At 47.7% G+C, this 18,036-nt stretch overlaps 1 protein-coding gene across 1 annotated transcript in view; it reads right to left on the bottom strand.

Moving 5' to 3' along the window:
• Window positions 1–8,664: 8,664 nt before the first annotated feature.
• Window positions 8,665–18,036, bottom strand: part of TEX14 (testis expressed 14, intercellular bridge forming factor) — a 53,657-nt gene continuing 44,285 nt past the window's right edge. The window contains exons 18-19 of the mRNA XM_056865018.1: window positions 13,800–13,875; window positions 8,665–9,002 (exon numbers count right to left, since the gene is read on the bottom strand). Coding sequence (XP_056720996.1) covers window positions 8,665–9,002; window positions 13,800–13,875 — 414 coding nt within the window. The remainder of the gene's footprint in view (window positions 9,003–13,799; window positions 13,876–18,036) is intronic.

The following is an 18,036-nucleotide window of genomic DNA, read 5'->3' as shown; positions in this document are numbered from 1 at the left end:
TTGTCGGCCTAAGGCCACCCCAGCAAGTTTATGGCAGAGGTGAGTTTCAACCCAAGACCTTCCTGATGAACAACTCAGCCTCCGTGCTATATTAATCCATGTTTAAGATTTCAGATTGCAGGCAGGGGAAGGGGAACAGAAAGAAGAGTGGACCAGAGGATGAAAAGGGGGAAAAAATGGAACATTTATTTCCAAGAGACAAACCAGATAAGTACATTGTGATGGGGTCCTCCCATTGTTTTTTTTAATGGGAATGAAAACCAGAGGGGAGCTGCTTTGGATCTGGGCCATGGCCCAGAGGAAGAGAAGCTGTTACTTTCCTTGGGTGCCAGGCAGCATATTTCTGAAAACCGCAGGAACCAGGGATGGTGTGGCCGCGGTAGTGCCACAGCACCTCCAATGAGGTTTCGCGGCCGCTGCTGGGGAAAGAAAGGGTTTTTAATTTCAAAAATCCGCAAAATGTGGGAGGGGGAGCCCCATAGCAAACAGCGATGCTGCGCCACCAAAAAGGTCATTACGTTAGGGGGCGTTCCCAGGCCAAAAGGGGTTAGGAAGCTGCCTAATGGCAGCTCCACCCCCTGAAACTCTGGCACAGACTTGCACTGGGAGAACCACGGCAAGAGGCAGCACCGGTGTCCGGGGGCTGCGCTACCTCTGCGATCCAAGAGGGCTGATGTAAGTGCTCCTACGCCAGCGTCCATGCCAGTTTGCATTGCGCAAGTGGCACGGACGACAGCGTAGGGATCAGCGTCTCCTCCTAAGACCGTTCAACCCCCCCTTCAGGAATGCAATGTAATTTTCCTGTCTTCCAAGATTAAGTAGAACCTGGTGGACTTGGCGGGAGGGGGAGGGGAGGTAGATTTAGTTTCAATCTATAGTTTCAATCTATAGTTTCAATCTATAGTTTCAAACCATACAGAGAAAACTCTGTATGGTCAAAAAAGTTAAAAACCCTTTTCTCCTGTACTGTACCCACAAACTGACTTAGGAACTTGCAAGAGCCACAGTTTACACTGAAAAAAAGTCACTGGGGCTTCTGCGAATCTTTCAGCATCTTGTTGAATTTGGGGAGGGGCTGTGGCTCAGTTGTAGAGCATCTGCTTGGCATGCAGAAGGTCCCAGGTTCAATCCCCGGCATCTCCAGTTAATGGGACTAGGCAATTAGGTGATGTGGAAGACCTCTGTCTGAGACCCTGGAGAGCTGCTGCCAGTCTGAGTAGACAATACTGACTTCGATGGACCAAGGGTCTAATTCAGTATAAGGCAGCTTCATGTGTGTTTGTATGTGTCCTGGAAAAATATGCATTTTGCCAAACTTCAGGAAAAAACATTCCCCCAATAGGTACGTGGCTTTCCCTTTCCACAGTGGTGGTTTTGCTCATTTATTTTAAAACTGTAGTGATACCTTCATTTGCCCACTGTATGTCTGACGTGACTGAGGAAGGGAACCTTGACTCTCGAAAGCTTATACCCTGAAACTCTTGTTGGTCTCTAAGGTGCTACTGGACTCAAACCTGTTTTATTGCAGACCAACAGAGCTCCCTCTGAAACTATCTGCATGCAGAGAGATCAGTATCCATGCTCCCACCCCCACCCTGCCTCACAGCATGAGAAGATTACCCGTACATCTCTGCATCTCATTACATTAATTACTGGAGCCTCACAACTGCTTTGAAGCCAGCTAAGCACAACCTGGGCTTGTTTAATCTTTTATGCTCATCCTGCTATACTCATCATGATGAAACAGTTTCTTTTCCTCTTCTGCCCCCTGTCCTCTTCCCACCTATAAGCGCCCCCCCCCCATCCCTCTTGTTTGATAGCAAGCAGCGCAACAAGCTTGCTGGAACTTCCCTCTGAAGTGGCAAGGAGGGGGGTGTCCTTACACCTTTTCCTCTATGAACTCTTTCAGCACCTCACCAGATCTCCTGCCTTGTAAAGTTGACCTTGCCGTGCTGGAGAACAAATAGAAGGGGCTTGTGTTAATGGATTCTCTTGGAAAGCTGTAATAAAAGAGCTTTAAAATGTAAGGTATGAAGGCAGTTCTCCAAAAAAGAATAATTTTCAAAAGGAAAAAGAAACGGAGTCTTAGCTGGCTTCTGCTCCCTGTTTGTGTCTCAAACCAAGGAAACTTGAAGGAATAAAAGAGCTGCCGAGTCGGGCTAATGGTCCATTTGATTTGATTTGATTTATTGCATTTTCATGCTGCCCTTTCCTGGTCAAGCCAGTCTCAGAGCGGCTAACAACCTTATTAAAACAAGTTAAAAACAATCCAAAGGAATACAACAATAAATAAGTTATGAACAGCATTAAAACCAGGTGCCCTTAATGATAGCAGCAACCAGTACTTCCTTAAAACAATAACATATAACGATAGCATAAGAAGCAATTACACTCAACTTTAGTCCTGAGCAACCTCAACCCAGCAAGTATTTATTTAAAGCATTTATTCCCACTGTTTTGCAACAGTGCCTTCTGACAACAGCAATAATCAAGACAATTAAAAAGGACCCATAACATTCAAATGCTAAAGCTACAACTATGATCATGTCAAAGTGCAGGAGCAAAATAACATCATAAAGACCACAGCAGCAGTACCAATACAGAGTTGAGATGTCAAAGGCCCATGATCACAAAAAAGGCCACACAATTATATTTCCAAAAGTCTGGCCAAAGAAAGGAGTAAGAAGAGATGAGAAGGCACAGGGCAGATCATTATTCTTACTAGTGTGAGCTGGGATATCTTGAGCACTATGAAAGAATGGTCAGGGAGCTCATAAAGGAGGCCAATATTTATTTGTTTAAAGATTTATAGCTTGCCTCTTCAATGCATGAAGTGACTAACAATAAAAATAAAAAGGGAACCATATTAAACAAAGATTAAAGAATAAACACCCAAACATAATACAAAAGTACACAACTTCAACAATAACAGAATAACTGTTTCAGACCATTTAAAATCTAAATCTTTAATCTTATACCTGAAAAAAGAAGGAACTTCTAGTCCAAAGCCAAACATGAGCTATCCTCACCCTCCATCAGAAATCAGATGAGCAACTCGTCAAATTCAATTTCCAAAGGCACACACGTATAAAACGGCATTACCCAGCTTTTGGAATCTTGCCCAAGAAGGTACTCTCTAGCAAACCATTCCAGGATAAGTTGTCAAGGTATGAGATTTCCATGATTGTCCCTGGGCCTGTCACCAGAGAGTTCTCCTCCTTCAGGGGACATGACATTGGAGATGAGTGGGACCTTTTCCAGGGGTTTTGAACCCACAAGTCCACCCCTGCTCCCCCGCCCCCTTTGCTTTCCAGAAACGAAGTCTTGGAAGACTAGGCAATATTATTGGGGTTGCCTAGCAACCCGTAACAACCACTGAGAGTTCAGTAGGCATTCTTAAAGATACAGGAATTGATACAGGGGTGATTTTAATGCCCAATGTGTGTGTGTGTGTGTGTGTGTGTGTGTGTATAAATTTTTCTGCAACCTGGGAACTTCCTTCAGAGTCGTAGAAAAATTCTTCCAGTCTGTCCCTAGTTCCATTTTGCAGCTTTATGACCATATCCTCCATGGTGCAGTTGAGAACAGATACATGGCTGTTTTCTAGAGTGCATAGATTTCCACTGAAAATACACACATGTACACATGCCTAATGGCAACTTTTTTGGGTACTCAGTGATTTAGTCATATTCATAATGAAAGACCATGCAATTTAATATACATTTGAACAGACAAGATGACAGAAGGCAGCTTTCTACCTGGCTGCAGGTGTAAATAAATCCTCTCCTAGCACATCATAGTGGAGATGTGGCTCCGCATCACAGAGAAATCGTTTTCCTCCTGAATAAAAATAGCAAAATGTCTTTACTTACTGAATTTTCATGTAGAAAAAAATGGCATAACTTATTGAGCAGGAAAAAAAACAGGTTGCTTACCTGTATGTGCTGTTCTTTGAGTGGTCATCTATATGTTTGCACTGCTAGGCTTTGCGCTTGTACAGAACAATGACTTTGGAAACTTTTAGAGCTACAATTTAAGTGCAAAACACCCATCATCCAGAGACATTGACTCAGACCACACATGCCCAAGGGAAGGAGTTGGGTTCCTTCCAACTTATGAAAGTATGAAGTTGCAGGCCATCTGACCACGTTTATTTAAAAACCAAGTCCCCTTGGCAGCATAAGATGGTCACGTGGGCAGTATATGCGTAATACAACTTCAGCTAGGTCCCTTGGGATAACCACGCCGCATGATGTAGTGAAGGGACATCGTGGCAGAGTAGGGGCTGTACCATGATCAGAACCTCTTCTTGAGGAAGTACCCCAAATCCCCATCAGAATCCACAGAATGGGAAACTGAAAACATTGTGGCCAACAAGGAGCTATGAGCATCACTACTGTGGTTCTGTGGAGCCAGGGAAACAAAAAAGGCATCATCTATAAAATCGAAAGAGCAGCATCAATAGAGCGTGACCAATGGAGTGGGAAATCATCCCCAAGGGCCACATGGCAGCCAATGTCCCAGAGCAAAACAGGAACATTTTGCATTGGCATTTGCTACAATAGGACTCTACCCTATTCCCTAAAAAGGAAAAGCAGGAAACGTAGAGTGAGGAAGTACTTGTGGGTTGACAAAACCTGTCTGCTTAGGAAATCTATAACAGAGTAGACTCTCCCACCACCTGGATCACCGGGAAGGAAGCATTGCGTTGTGTGGTCCTTTGCCACAACTGGAAGAACCTGGCACTGCAGGAAAGGGTTTCCCTCCGCATGCTGTGGAAATTTATGCTGCTGTACTGTGTGCACTCATGACAGTGGCTGAAAAAGGTATGAAATGGCACCAGATTTTCCTGACTTCCAATACAGGAATGTGAGTGCATGAGGGGAAGTATTTAGGTAGACAGATTTAAGCAAGTGCTGTGAGAACCTCAGAACCAGAGAAATCACAGCACAGCTCCCGATTTAGGAAGACTATGGCCTTGAGGTGTTATCAGCATAACGCTCGCCCTGTCAGACAAAATCTGTTCCACAAGACTGGAATGGAGCTGGAACCAAAGGGATATGCGATAATCCCAACCCTACTAGGGGACGAAGACTGCAAACATACCATGTGCGGAACCACCCCATGACGTTTTGTTTTATGGTTTTTAGTGTCCTCTTGAAATCCCTGCTTCTTTAAATTTGGCTACCAAAGGTCTATAGGCCTTAGACTGATGATCCACAATACACACAGAGGGGTGTATTCCACACTCTCAAAACCAAGAGCTGAAACCCATTAGTTTTTAGGTTTAAAAAAAACTTTTTTTTGAAGCCACTAGGTAAATCCCCTAGGATCTAGCCCAGTAGCAATGGTGACTCAAAAGATTCCTTTAAAGAACTGCTACTCTTGCAGATAAATTGTGCAGCTAGCAGAGACCAAAAGGCTGTGGACCATTGAGCCGCTAAGGGCTTGAACAAAAAAACATTCAATGTAGCCGCCAAGAATTTTGAGTAGGTAGCAACTGGGATTATGCAAGATCAACTAGCAAACTGGGATTACACAAAATCAACTAGCAAACCCAGAGATGCATAGGGACAGGCAAACCTCCAGAATTGGTAAAATGAATCCAATGGTGAATAATCCAATTACAGATCTATACCACTACCTGATGATGGCAGGAAACCAAGTGCAACAGGCCTGTACCTTTAAACATACGAGGGCCAATTAACTTAATTGTCCTCAAATCCAGGACTACAACCAAAAAGGCTCCCAGGCAACAGAGGAATGACATCCGAAAAGGGAAATACCCTGAAATTTGGGTACCCATAGATCCATATTAAGGAGTCTCAGGTCCACTCAGGGTCCCTTACCAGCATTCTCAGAATCATCAGGTTGGATGATCGAACTCAAGAATGGAATCTGCTTGGGGCCTCTATCCGTTACATGTTTTGTGGTGCACATTTGTTATTTCGCTGTTCTTACAGCCTCATCCCTTAAGGTTACAGCCTTAGATTTGTCATCTGAAAGGGTCTAATGCTGAAGAAATTTGCTCCCAGAGGAAAAACTGGCAGTGAGTCATGCAAGCAAGGTAGCTGATTATGTTAAATGGCATAGCTCCAATTGTAGAGATCTTGTGTCTAAAGGAGTCTACCTTCTGTCACTATCATTGGAAGCTGAGTGGGAAACTTATTTGCCTTTACCTAAGGCTAATTCCCTGACACCTGAGTTGAGTGGTGGGTGGGAGAAGAGGAAGAAGTAGCCTTCCAGCTGAAAATGATAAGCTTGTCAGGTTTTTTGTAAGTCTGGAGTGCAAGCAAGATGGGCTCCAGTTCGAGTAAAATCTAAGGTGGCTCACTTGTTAAATCTAAGGTAGGGACCTGGGGTGCCTCAACAGTTAAAAATATGGATACTAGACAGGTCAAAAACAGAGTTGCACTTACCTGTAACTGCTGTTCATCCAGTGTCTTCTGTGCAGGCACGCATGGGACTGCGCAGGCCAGCCGCGGAGACGTTCTGAAAAGCTTCTAGAAGCTTCAAAATACTTGGAGAGCTCCCCCCCCTCGTCCAGCCCCGAGCGCAGGCTTTTTCCCCGCTCACTAATCACATGACGAGGGGGGGAGGGGGCGCTCCTCCCTCAGTTCTCCCTTCGCCGCAGTGGAGGAGTACATTAAGATGCAGAAAAACCATAAAAACAGCCCACAGTGGGGAAAGGAGGGAGGGATGCGTGCCTGCACAGAAGACACTGGATGAACAGCAGTTACAGGTAAGTGCAACTCTGTTTTCATCTGCTTGTCTTCTGTGCAGTCCTGCATGGGAGAGTAGCAAGCTCAATTACCTTGGAGGAGGGCATGGGTTCCTCACTGGAACAATGACTGTAACACCGCTCTCCCCACAGCTGCATCGCTCCTGGAGTCGACACTGATTGAGTAGTGTCGCAGGAACGTAGACGGGGTGGACCACGTGGCAGCTTTGCAGACATCCAGAAGATCCACCCTGCCGAGAAAAGCAGCAGAGAAACCCTGTGCCCTGGTGGAATGAGCTTTGACAGGCAGAGGGCAGTCCACACGCGCAGAGGCTTAGGCCAACCTAATGGCAGTGACTACCCACCTAGAAATGGATTGGGATGAGGCCGCCCTCCCCTTACGAGGGCCCTTAAAGCAGAGGAACAGTGACCTGTCCTTACGGAAGGACTTAATCCGATCCAAATAAAACAAAAGTGCTCTACGAACATCCAGTGCGTGCAAGGTTTGTTCAGTGGGGGAAGCCAGTTCTGGGGGGGGAAAGGCAAAACTATGTCCTGTGACATGTGAAAAGGTGTGACAACCTTTGGTCGAAATTGCAGACTAGGCCGCAGAACGACCTTGTCGGGATGGAATCATGTAAATGGGGCATCGCACTGAAGCGCTGCCAGTTCCACCCTCCTAGCAGAGGTAATGGCTACTAAAAATGCAGCCTTATAGGTAACAAAAGAAATATCACATGTGGCCATTGGTTCAAATGGTTTGTGAGATAAAAAAGATAAAACAAGGGACAAACTCCAGCAATCCAAAGGCTTCTTAACAGTAGGGTACAAATTGAACAGCCCTTTCAAGAATCGTTTAGAGTGAGGGGCAGAAAACAGGGTAAAAATACCAACAGGGTCATGATAGTAAGACAGGGCCGCCAAGTGGACCTTGATAGATGTAGTAGCTAGACCCGTATCTTTCAAAAGCAGGAGATAACTGAACACGTCCCGTGGGGGACAAGAAAAGGGGCAAATATGCTGCTGTGTGGCCCAAACAACAAAGCGTTTCCCCTCCAAAGGGAGGGGAATCAAACCCTCTTTGGCCAAAAGGGAGCAATTAAAATTAGATGTGAACCCAAGGGATGACCTCTTTATCTACGGGGGAGGAGTGTGCACAGCCTTTAAAAGCAGAAGGCAGAGCATCCGTAACAATGGAATTAGGAATGGGATGCTGCGACAAAAATTCTGACCCCTCTGGTATAACTTTATACAGAGCCTCCACCCTTTTGGTTGAAGCCCTCATAGTGGAGGGGCGAGACCAAGCTGATAAGGCAATGTCCCTGAGCCCTTGAATAAAAGGGAGTGCAATAGGTCCCGAGTCAGAGGTGTACAGAACTCCCAGGATCGGATCTGTCGATTGGGAATCAGGCTGGGAGTACGGGATATCAAGGGCCTTTGCCATTCTCATGAGCTGATCTGAGTACATTCTCCAGAGGAGGGGAGAGAGGCTCAGAATCTCCGACAATGTCGTCAGGGGAAGAAATTGAAGACTCCTCGACGTCAATCTCTGAATCAAAGCAGTCGATCCCTGCACGCAGATGCATCGGCGCAGAGGCAGCTTGCATCCTAGGCAGCGGGGCGGCTCTATCCGGGTCCTCTATAGACGCCGAAGAGCGACTGGAATGATGACGCCGACGGTAGGTTGTTGGATAGGAAGCTTCCCAATATGCAGGAGGAGGCATATAGGGGATTGGAAAATATGGCCATTGGGGCAACATTGGAGCTGGCACTAACCCTAGATGAGGGGCATTTAGCTGAGCTTCCCTCCCTGCCGACTCCGAAGGGTACAGCTGGAGAGGATCCTGCTCCGAAGATAAAAATCTCGCACGCCGAAATGGGGAGGGCGTTCTGGATGGGATGAGCGGGTCATACTGCAACCCGGAGACCAAAGCCGAGTCCTCCTACGGGGAAGCAGACTTATGGCATCGAGCCAGTCCAGGACTCCGCCCTCGGCTCCGATGCTTAGAAAGCCTCGGGGGTGATGGTGACTCTCGGCGCCAAGAGGTTGAAGGCTTCGGAGAAGCAGCGCACTTCGGGGACCTCTCCCGGTGCTTAGAAGCATTCGCAGACAGGGAGGAGTCTGCTGCCCCCTCCTCAATGGTCAAGGGCTGCTTATCAGATTTTTGAGCCTTATTGCCCTTCTGGTCCTTTTTATCGGTCTTATCCTTTTTCTTCTTGGTTTTAACAGAATCAGAAGCAGGCTTCTCGACCAAAACCGGAGGCTCGGTAACTTTACCGGCTGGGAGAGAAGAGACAGAAGGGGCTTGTTGCCGCTCCTGCAACTTCAAGGACCGTTTAGGGTGGTCTGCCGCCAGGAGAGCTTCCTCCCACAGGGTAGCTTTAAGGGGGGATGCACGGTATTGCCTGGCCTTCGGAGAGAGAAGCTGACAGGCCAAACAAGTCTCCGGTACGTGCGTCTCGCCGAGGCAAAGCAGATAAAGACCGTGCTGATCATTTGTGGCCATTTTAAAACCACACTGTGAACATTTCTTGAATAAGGCCATTATAGACGAGTAGGCTCTTCTACAATGGCCCAGTAGCTCTGAGGTAATCTCATCAGAGCTCATGAAGCTGTGTCCTAACTCCGCGGCGGCGAAGAAAGAACTGAGGGAGGAGCGCCCCCTCCCCCCGTCATGTGATCAGTGAGCGGGGAAAAAGCCCGCGCTTGGGGCTGGATGGGGGGGGGGAGCGCTCCAAGTATTTTGAAGCTTCTAGAAGCTTTTCAGAACGTCTCCGCGGCCGGCCTGCGCAGTCCCATGCGGGACTGCACAGAAGACAAGCACATGAACAGCTCTAAACGTTTTGGAATTTGTTGTTCAATGCAAGCGCAAAGCCCATCAGTGTGATATATAGATACCATGAAGAAGTAATTATAACTTTATTATTTTCAGTCCCAGAGACTCCTGCTCACAACTGCTTGTAAAGACAAATACATTTTTAAAGAGCTCTTTTTAAAGAAATAGTTTTAAAGAGTTCTTTCTGAAACACATCCAGACTTCCCAAGATTACTGAAATATTTACAGGTCCTTGATGAATACAGTCAATGTCAGAGCAGATGTACAAGACTCCTTTTTCCCTCTCCAGAGGAAAAGATGGCTATCAGAGCATTACGTACAAAAATCTAACTCAATTTCCCAGCCCATTCCTTAAGTCAACGCAAAGGACTGCTGAATCAGCAATGGGTTGTCATGGATGTTGCTAGCAATAATAAGATTTGTTAACTGCAGCGCTACAGGGATAAGAGCAGTGCCTGCCACTATTGAGAAGAGTAGATTCCCACCCCCTCCAATTCTCAACAGGTCATAGTGCCAGAAATAAGAATTCATCCCCCAAACAGATCTAAATGTGGAGAATATTAAATGGACTTTTTGTCTGTCAGAGGCTTTTGAGAGTGGCACACCAGATAAATGGCAGACCCCCACAAAGGATGTTTCTACACTAGAAACTTGTATTGGTTTTATACCAGATTAACTGTCTGGGCTCTCCCCTCCAAGGGATCCTGGGTGTTGACCCAATGGGGAGAATAATTGTGGTCTAAAAAGGACCCTGGGCCTGGCTACCTCCCCGATCCTGGAAACTACTGTGGCATCTGATGGTGTCATTGGATATGACCACTGCCACACCTCCTTCCCTTGGAAGCTTCTGCCATTTGACACGGTGCAATTTACAAGCTGTAGAGGTAACTGCAGCTCAGGCCGCTGCTAAACTCTTTGGTGGCCAGCCCCTTCCCAACCTACCTAGCTAATGGAAGAAAGGTAATAAAAAGTGTCAGTTGTAGCAGAAGCCAAATAAGAAGAGTGGGGACACGGGAAGTGACCTGCTGCTGTGGCACCAGCAGGGCAAGAACTGCAGTAGGGCTCCTCACACCAGAAGAGACAAAGCCCTTGCACAAACTGTATGGCCTGCCGTTAGATGAAGTGTGAGAAGTAACCCTCATCAAGACAGTCTTCAACCAATGGAACACATGCAGGCAGGATAGACATATATCCCCTTCAGCTGCTTCTCTCTCCCTCTGGATCCTGTAAGCAGTTTGAGGCACATACCCAAGAATAAAGTCCAAGATAGATGCAATTTTGACTTACTAAAACCAGTTGAAGTTGGGGGAGAAATGAAGAACATTCCTTACTCTGATCTCCTGTCATGTTTGCGTTCTTCTTTTTAGCCACAGTTGCAATGGTGTGTGCTCTGTGCTCCTGGAGTGGGCCAGGACCATGCAAAATGTCACACCAGCCTCCAAAAATGAGAAAGTCAATGCTTCTTTTCTATTCTATGGGGGTGGGGTAAGTGAAAACTCCTAATTACTTGAAGTTGAAGAGCAGGAGCACAAAGGTATCTGTGTTCTGAACAGCAGGAAGGACCAGGAGACACCACCTCCCATCGGACGGGATACTGAGGCAGCTAATTTAAACAGCCCTGCCCATTGCAGTCGAGAGGCATAACCCATTTCCAGGAACTCATTCTTCACCAATGAGAAACTCTGCTCTACTATTTCTTTTGTGACATCTGATGAAGGTTTGCCAAAGCCTTTGCCTACAAACAGTGTCAACTATTTGCAATGGTGTCTAGTGAAAAATGAGTTGGTGGGGCATCTTATTTTTTTCCTGTTTATTTTTTAATTAAAACAGAACAACTTGACAAGATAAAGAAGAATTACATATGAGTAAATTTGTCTGAAGGAAAGAACAGGTTGCTTCTCTGCACTAAGGCAGAAAATAAGTACAATTGAGGAAGAGCAAATAATGAAACTGACTACTTTATATGTTCCCTCCCTCTTCAATACCTAGAGCTGGGGTGTCAGACAGGCGGCCCGCAGGCCGGATCCGGCCCGAAGGGCTGTTCTCCAGCCCGAGCCGAGGCCCTTGCCCCCCACGCCCTTTGCTGGGTGTGGGTAGGCCCCCATGGGGGCAAGGCGCCCCGCCCTCGTCCTTTCCTGGGAGCAGCCGCCCTCTCCGCCGCCCTCGTCCCTTCCCAGGCGCAGCTGCCCTCTCCGTTGCCCTCCCCTCCCCGCTGCCCTCGTCCCTTCCCGGGCGCAGCTGCCCTCGCCGCCACCCTCCCCTCGCCGCTGCCCTCGTCTCTTCCCGGGGTGCAGCTACCCTTGCCGCCAACTTCTTCCCTTCCCGGGCGCCACCGCACTCCCCGCTGGACTCAACCCTTCCCTGGGCGCAGCCAGGCCCCTGTGGGGGCCAGCCGTGCCCCCCCCCCCCGCCGCCGCCCTCGTCCCTTCCCGGGCGCAGCCAGCCTGCACCCCCCCCCCGCCACTCCTGTCCTTTCCCCGACGGGGACTTTTATTTTCCCGCACAGGCCAGGTCTACCCATTGGTTTCTATGAGCACATAGAAACCAATGGGTAGACCTGGCCTCCATGCGGGGAAAAAACCCCTCCTTAGGGGTTGGGAGGCCAGGTCTACTGTCATGCAAGCCAATGGGTAGACCTGGCCTCCAGACGGAGACTTTCCCCAGATATAGGCCAGGTCTACCCATTGGCTTGAATGACAGTAGACCTAACCTCCCAACCCCCAAGGAGGCCAGGTCTACCCATTGGTTTCTATGGGCCTCCGATAGACATGCAAGCCAACGGGTAGATCTGGCCTCTGTGGGGGGGGGGGGGGAGAGAAGCCTCCACCCGGAGGCCAGGTCTACCCATTCTCTTTATCCCGGTTTCTCTCTTTCTTTCCCCTTCTCTCTTATCTGTTTCACTCTTTCTGTCTCTCTCTCTTTCTCTCTCTTTCTCCCTGCCTTTCTGGATACCACCACCCCGTCCACATCTGGCCTGGTGAGTCCACTGCGAGCTCGCCAGCCAAGGCAGCTGCCCCCACCCCACCGAAGTTTTAAAATGAATGCGAGGGACTAGAAATATTAACTTTAAAGAGGACACAGGCAAAGCTAATTAATATTATTTTTTACTTAAAATACAAACATTCTTAAAACAACAACAATAAGGCTATTAAATAAAAGAAAATGGTGTAAGAATTTTATTGTAAACTTGTTTGTGTTTTAAGTAAAAAAAACAATATCATTAATTGATTTTGCCTGTGTCTTCTATAAAGTTTGTATCTCCAGTACTGTCAGACATGGTCTGAGAAAGGAATGTTGTGGTTTCTCCAGGTGGCCTTGGCCAACTCTGCGTCCTGTAAACAGTGTGTTTAGACTACTCTCTGTGGAAAGACTCCTAGCACCCTGACAGCTCCTGGGAGGGGGGTTGCCATGGTATCCAGATTAGCCCTTTTCTCTTTCATATATACCCTGTACTGTTCCTTTAGTTTTCACTAGTGTCCATTTGACTCTTGGCTTCTGTTAACCTGTGGATTTTCCAATAAATGAACTCTTTTTAGACTGCCTGTCTGCTGATGTCTGTTTATGGGATTATTATGGGACTAGAGCTTACATTTGGACACTAGAGCTTACAAGTACCTGGCATTACATTTTATCTATCTATTATGCATCTTCGGCCTGACCAAGAGACATTTATGTTATATCCGACCCTCCTCACAAATGAGTTCGACACCCCTGACCTAGAGCTTTCAGGATGTGGAGGGCGATGCATCAGAATTGTAGCATATACTGGGTTGCACCCTATCAGCTTTTCTGCTGGTGAAAGACAGATCCCTTTTTACTCCTGCAAATGATGCATTGAAGATTTTGGGAACTATGTGGACACAAGGCATAAAGGATGGGGGCCGCAGAGAAGAGGGGAATTGAGTGAGACAGAGTTAGAAAAACTGGTTAGAAGTACACCCAAAATAGCCAGAATTCCAGCACTGGCAAGCATGGCCAAGAATTGAGGATGAGGTTACTCCAATGAAGAGGCAGAGCTATGCAGATAAAAAATGGAGTGGATTCCCAGTGGTTGGAATCACCTGGGAAAAGGAGCATTCCAGACCTTGAGTGAACCCTTTTAGTGATAAATTGTACCATTTCTCCTTCCCTCTGGATATGAAAATCTTCTCTCCAAATACCCATCACAAGAGTGTACATTTTGACACTTAATAAACAGTGGACAGGATGGGCTAGTATTAAAAGATTAAAAGCCTACTAACTCTGTGCTGCATCAAAGGGGAATTCTTGCTGTCTGCGGACTTCACACAAATCTTCTTTATCTTCAGGACTTGAGTTCTGAAGAGACATACGTTGGACTTTTGAGGGCAAATTGATGTTAGAAAATAGTGTTACTACCTAGGAAGGCGCTATCCCACAGAAATCTTCTAGGTGGCCCACATTCGAATACAGGAAAACAGAGTTACCTGTAACTGGTGTTCATTGAAGTCTTCGTGCAGACACACATATGGGACTGCGCAGGCGCAGGCCAGCCTGTCGGTGGAAGATTTTTCTAGCCTCCTAGTAACAGAGGGGGTGCCCCTCCCCTCTTGGGTGAGCGTGGCGGTTCCTTCCCGCCCAAACCACCACGTGACCCAATGGGAGGGGCGCCCCCTCCTCCCTCAGTTCTTGTGCGCCGCCGTGTACTCCTAAAGTGAAAGAAAAAACAATAGTGAGCCACAGCGGGGATGGAGGGAGGGATGTGTGTCTGCACGAAGACTTCAATGAACACCAGTTACAGGTAACTCTGTTTTCATTGTCAGTCTTCAGTGCAGCCCCACATATGGGATTTTAGCGAGCTACTCACGATACTGGAGGTGGGAGGCGCACTATTGGAATAGTGACTGCAGCACTGCCTTTCCAACATCAGCCTCTCTTCTCGCTTGCAGGTCCAGTGCATAGTGGCGGACGAAGGTATCAGCATCCGACCATGTTGCTGCTTTGCAGATGTCTAGGAGGGGGATTCTCCTGTGGAAAGCAGCTGATGCACCTGTGGCCCTTGTGGAGTGTGCTCTAACAACCAGTGGACATTCAGCACCCGAAGCTTCATACGCCGAACGGATAGCAGCCACGACCCACCTAGATAATGTCTGGGAAGAAGCAGCCTTTCCCTTTTTAGGACCCGCATAACAGATAAACAATGACTTATCTATTCTGAAATGCTTAGTTCTCTCCAAATAATAAAGAAGAGCCCTCTTAACATCTAACGTATGCAAGGTTTTTTCCGCAACTGATGAGGGATTAGGAAAAAACACAGGTAAGGTAACTGGTTGTGCCAAATGAAACTTGGAAACCACCTTAGGCAAAAACTCCAAACTGGGGTGAAGGACGACCCTCTCCTGGAAAACCTTCAGGAAGGGTGGGTCTGACCTCAAAGCAGCCAATTCACTTACACGTCTGGTTGATGTAACTGCCACTAGGAAGGCCACTTTCCTAGATAAGAGGGAAATAGGACACCTACTCATAGGTTCAAAGGGGGGTCTTGTCATTCTAACAAGAACCAACTAGAGGGACCACTGGGGAACTAAAACCGGAACCGGGGGGAAAACATGTAACAAACCCTTCATAAACCTTTTTGATAAGGGGTGAGAAAAAACAGTAGAACCTTCGATAGGGTCATGGTAAGCGGATATCGCGGCCAGAAACACCTTCACCGAAGATACCGCTAAACCTTTATGTGCTAACATAAGCAAAAATTCAAGAATTAATGTCAAAGGGCAGTGAAAGGGTAGAGTGCCTCTTTCTAACACCCAGTTCTGAAACTGCGCCCACTTCTTAGCGTAAGAATCCCTAGTGGAGGGTTTCCTTGCTTGTAACAGGATCTCCTGAACTCCACTACTTAAGGTATGATTTGTGCCCCGATCAGCCATGCTGTTAGGTGAAGTCTGGGTATGTCTGGATGCTGTATACCCTCCCACACCAGAAGATCCGGGACCTGCGGGAGGGAAATGACATTGGGACCGGCCAGTCTGACTAGTTCCGGGTACCAGATTTGTCTGGGCCAACTGGGGGCAATAAGAACACAACGGGTGTTGTCTGTCACAAACTTGTTCAACACCCTGGGTAATAGCGGGAAGGGGGGGAAGGTATAAAAGAACCGGTGGGACCAGCTGATCTGGAATGCATCTCCTAGGGAGATATCGTCGTTCCCTGCTAGAGAACAGAAAAGAGTTGCCTTTGTAGATTCCCGGGTCGCGAACAGGTCCACCTCTGGGAATCCCCACCTTGCGAATATTGGCACAAGGTATTTGTCCTGGATAGACCATTCGTGATTGGTCACATAGTCCCTGCTGAGACTGTCCGCCCACGTATTTGCTACCCCTGCGATATGGATCGCCCTGATGGTGACTTCCATAGAAATGGCCACATCCCACACTCTGATGGCTTCTTCGCAAAGGGATCTGGAACCAGTGCCCCCTTGCTTGTTGATGTAAAAGACGGTACTCATATTGTCCGACTGGAGGAGCACTCTGCGACCGTAGATCACATCTGAAAAAGAGGTAAGGGCCAGACGCACAGTGACCAATTCTAACATGTTAATATGGAGGGAGGATTGTGGCCCCGTCCACAACCCCTGAACAGCATGACCTTCGCAATGGGCCCCCCACCCCTGTAGGGAAGCATCAGTGGTTAGGGTCATTTCATGAGACCAGTATCCAAAGGGAATACCACTGAACAGGTGATCATCAACTAACCACCAATCCAGAGACTTAAGTATAACCCGGGGAACCAAAAAATGGTGGAAAGGGGTATGCAGCATGGGTCGGAACACACTGAGAAACCACAACTGCAGTGGTCTCATATGGAGTCTAGCATTCAGGACCACAGCGGTAGTAGAGGCCATTAGCCCTAGTAACCTCTGGATAGACCTGACGGTCCGCCAACGCACCCTTTGGAAGGAACGAACCAGTTTCTTGATAGAGGTAGCCCTCTCTACTGGGAGGAGGCCCAGGGCTCGGCGGGAGTCCAAGAGCCCCCCAATGAAAGAGACTCTCTGGGTAGGGATGAGGCGGGACTTTTTCCAATTTATGGCAAGGCCCAACCTGAAATAGGTGGATAAGACCAATGCGACCTGACGTTCTAGGACGTCGGGAGACGCAGTTACGATCAGCCAATCGTCTAGATAGGGAAAAATTGTACAACCCAGCGTCCTAAGATGAGCCATCACCACTGCTATAGTCTTAGTGAAGACTCGGGGAGCAGTGGCCAACCCGAAAGGGAGGGCAGTGTATTCGTAAATATTGGGCCCTTTTCTGAATCTCAGGTACTTTCTGTGGCTAGGATGGATGGAAATATGGAAATAAGCGTCTCTTAAGTCCATCACCACAAACCACGCCTCTCGGGCTAACAATTCCATAACATTTGGAAGCGACACCATTCGGAAACGTGAAACAAAGAGGAATTTATTCAAATCTCTGAGATCCAAAATAGGCCTGCGGCCTCCATCCTTTTTATCTATAAGAAAAAACCTAGAGTAAAAACCCCACTCTTGGGAAGAGGGGGAAACACATTGAACCGCTCCTTTGGCGAGCAACTCATCTAACTGAGAGGCAGCTTCTGCCATTGGGTTATCACTGGCCTCGGAAGGAGGTCGCAGTGGGGGCAAACTTCTAAACTCCAACATGTAACCCAACATAACAATTTGGAGGACCCACTCATCTTGGCAAATAGCCTGCCACTGTGGTAGGTACTTATGTAATCTGTCCAGGAAAAATAGGTCTTCTTCCTGGACATGTGAGAGTCAGAACTTGCGTCCTTGGTGGTGCATATCCTTCTGAGGGGGAGGTGCAGAGGCAGCTCGGCTTTTATTGCCTCCGAAAGAGTTGGGTCTCCTCCCAGTCCCTCGGGGTTGGTACTGCTGCCGAGGATACAGTTGCTGCTGCTGCTGTTGCTGCTGTGGAGGCCTGTAGTACGATGGGTAGTAATTCTGCCTCCTCTGAGGTTGGAAGCGATCCCTGGTAGTAGTTGAAGCAGGGAGGACTCCATATGATCTGGCCGTCTGCCGGTCTGTCTTCTTTTCTTTCAGGAAATCGTTGGTAGATGAAGAAAAAAGAGTCTCACCCTCGAAGGGCAAATCCTCAACTCTAGCCCTGGTGTCAATCGGGAGAGCAGTGTTCCTGAGCCATGAATGTCTTCGAATCGTGATGGCTGACGCTAACGTACGTGTCGAAGTGTCAGCAGCATGCTTTCCCGCTGCAATTTCCTGTAGCGAGACCCGCATGGCTTCGGCCTGTACTTGCTGAATGGCTTTCCTGGGCTCTTCTGGAATATCATCCAGATGCAAAGATATCTTTTCCCACATGAACAACTGGTAGCCACCCAGGATGGTCTGGAAATTGGCTATCCGAAAATTAAGTGCTGCTGAGGAGTACACTTTCCTCCCCAGAGTATCAAGCCGTTTACTTTTTTTATCAGAGGGCGAGGCTTGGTGGCCGATTTTATGCTCCGCCTGCATCTCCT

This window comes from Euleptes europaea, chromosome 19 (assembly GCF_029931775.1).
Source record: "Euleptes europaea isolate rEulEur1 chromosome 19, rEulEur1.hap1, whole genome shotgun sequence".
Classification (NCBI taxonomy): domain Eukaryota; kingdom Metazoa; phylum Chordata; class Lepidosauria; order Squamata; family Sphaerodactylidae; genus Euleptes; species Euleptes europaea.
Note: the sequence above shows the minus strand (reverse complement) of the source record. Positions and strands in the feature narration are given on the sequence as shown.